This window comes from Gorilla gorilla, chromosome 9, assembly GCF_029281585.2.
Source record: "Gorilla gorilla gorilla isolate KB3781 chromosome 9, NHGRI_mGorGor1-v2.1_pri, whole genome shotgun sequence".
Lineage (NCBI taxonomy): Eukaryota > Metazoa > Chordata > Mammalia > Primates > Hominidae > Gorilla > Gorilla gorilla.
The window spans coordinates 11,677,339-11,679,770 of record NC_073233.2 but is presented as its reverse complement, the minus strand read 5'-3'; the positions used below and the strand labels follow the sequence as shown (position 1 = coordinate 11,679,770).

General features: G+C 39.4%; 1 protein-coding gene across 1 annotated transcript; it reads left to right on the top strand.

Annotated features, from left to right (window-relative positions):
* Positions 1–1,493: 1,493 nt before the first annotated feature.
* On the top strand, positions 1,494–2,432 carry LOC101153662 (olfactory receptor 51B5). Its single transcript, XM_004050543.4, has one exon. It carries the CDS (start codon positions 1,494–1,496, stop codon positions 2,430–2,432), a length of 939 nt encoding a protein of 312 aa, XP_004050591.3.

The window sequence follows — 2,432 nt, the reverse complement described above, 5'->3', positions numbered from 1 at the left end:
TATCAAATGCCAGTCATGCTGATTTTCCCTCTGGAACAGTTTTCCTCTAGGTCTGTATACGGTCAGGTTTTCTTTTGTATTGAGGTCTCAGCTCAAATGGGACCTCCTCATAGGTGCAGTTCTAGGCCCCTCAAACTGCTATACTATCTTGTATACAATACCATCCAATTAATCTACATCAAGTAGTACTGTTTTATGTTAAACTTGCATTTATATTTGTTTAAAATTGTCTTATTTATTTTTCAACTTAATTTATGGTTTATAAGATTAGGGACTTTGTCTTATTACCATTTAATTCCAGAGAGCTTTAAATATCATGGCTGTCACATGATGCGTGTTCAAAAATATTAGGTGAACTAAGAAATGTATATCAGTCACATGTTAGATACTTTGCAAGGTGTTGAGCAAAGCAAATAAACACCATGTCTATATGCAAGAAGCCCCTAGTCTAGTGGCAGAAGGAATATTAAAACCTTCTCAAAGGACTAATCTCTTCTCTTCAGTAAAAGACAGCACCACGTTTAAGTAGTGAAATAGCTCTCACTCAGTATTGGGGAGAACAGATTCAGAAGCCTATGGTTGGGGATAAAGGGAAGGAAACCAGGAAGATGGATGTTTAAATACAAATGGAGAAGTTGAAATGAGAGAGGTCAGATTCTAGGGAATTACTTCAGTAGGCCTATAGAAAAATAATTTAAAAAGAAAAAGACACTACTTGTAAATAAGAAACAGTAAGATGTTTAAACTGAAGGAGATACACTATTATAAGTGATGTCTTTGGCTGGCCTAATCATTTATTCCAGCCCCAAAGTCTATGATTATCTAACTTATAATTAGACTGAGCTATTGTCACAAGTAGTGAGTAGTACTGAAGGATTCTACAAGAGGGTAATTCACACTAATCATGAATGTCTGTTCCCCATCACTAGTCCATGAAATCTGGAGGCCAAGTGTCTCTTTCTCAATCTGTCTGCTCCTTAGCTACAGTGGTAGTGGCAGAGTTTCTCTTCCCACACTTTTCTTTCTTAGGCTGTTGAGACTTTAGCTGATAATTCAGGTAACTCTTTACATGTAGGAAAATGTGGATTAGGGATCACTACTGTGAAGGCAATTACAGCTTTCTTGAAATCCCCTTGAATGCCCCATAGAATATGAATTCTTTAAAATCTGCATAGTTAAGGGTAACAGTTTAGAAGTTGTAGTTTACATAATTTTTTTTTCTGAAGAGAATGCTTAGATGCATATAAACATCTGAAACTCCAAGAATTTGATTAGGTAGGTAGGAGATAGATCCTGGAATGTGCAGTTAAGAATACAAATAGTATGGGTAACCCTAAGAATGTATTTTGAGAAACAATCACTTATATTGATGTCATTATTATCTTTAGGAAAAAATTCTGAGAATGATATAGTCGAAGTGATACCTTGAAGGTAGAACTGTGCACTGTGGTAATAACAGAAACAGAAAGACATTTCTTCTATATAAACCCAGGATGTCATCCAACGGCAGCTCCCATCCCTTCCTATTGACTGGTTTTCCAGGCTTGGAGGCAGCTCATCACTGGATTTCCATATTTTTCTTGTTCATGTATATATCCATCCTTTTTGGCAATGGCACCCTCCTTCTTCTCATTAAGGAAGATCACAATCTTCATGAGCCCATGTACTTCTTTCTGGCCATGCTGGCTGCCACAGACCTGGGGCTGACCCTGACCACAATGCCCACGGTGCTGGGAGTCCTCTGGCTGGATCACAGGGAGATTGGAAGTGCAGCCTGCTTTTCCCAGGCCTACTTTATACACTCACTTTCCTTTGTCGAGTCTGGCATTCTGCTTGCCATGGCCTATGACCGTTTTATTGCCATCTGCAACCCTCTTAGATATACCTCTGTACTTACTAATACTCGAGTAGTGAAGATTGGGCTGGGAGTTCTGATGAGGGGATTTGTATCCGTTGTTCCCCCAATCACACCCCTCTATTTTTTTCTGTATTGTCACTCCCATGTTCTTTCACATGCATTCTGCCTTCACCAGGATGTCATTAAACTCGCCTGTGCTGATACCACCTTCAACCGACTGTACCCAGTTGTGCTTGTAGTCTTTATATTTGTGCTGGATTCTCTGATTATCTTCATCTCCTATGTGTTGATACTCAAGACTGTCCTGAGCATTGCCTCCAGAGAGGAGAGGGCCAAGGCTCTCAATACCTGTGTCTCCCATATCTGCTGTGTCCTGGTTTTTTATGTCACAGTGATTGGATTGTCTCTGATTCATCGTTTTGGAAAGCAGGTTCCACATATTGTTCACCTCATTATGAGCTATGCCTATTTTCTGTTCCCTCCACTAATGAATCCTATAACATACAGTGTCAAGACCAAGCAGATTCAGAATGCCATTCTTCACCTTTTTACTACCCATAGAATTGGAACCTGA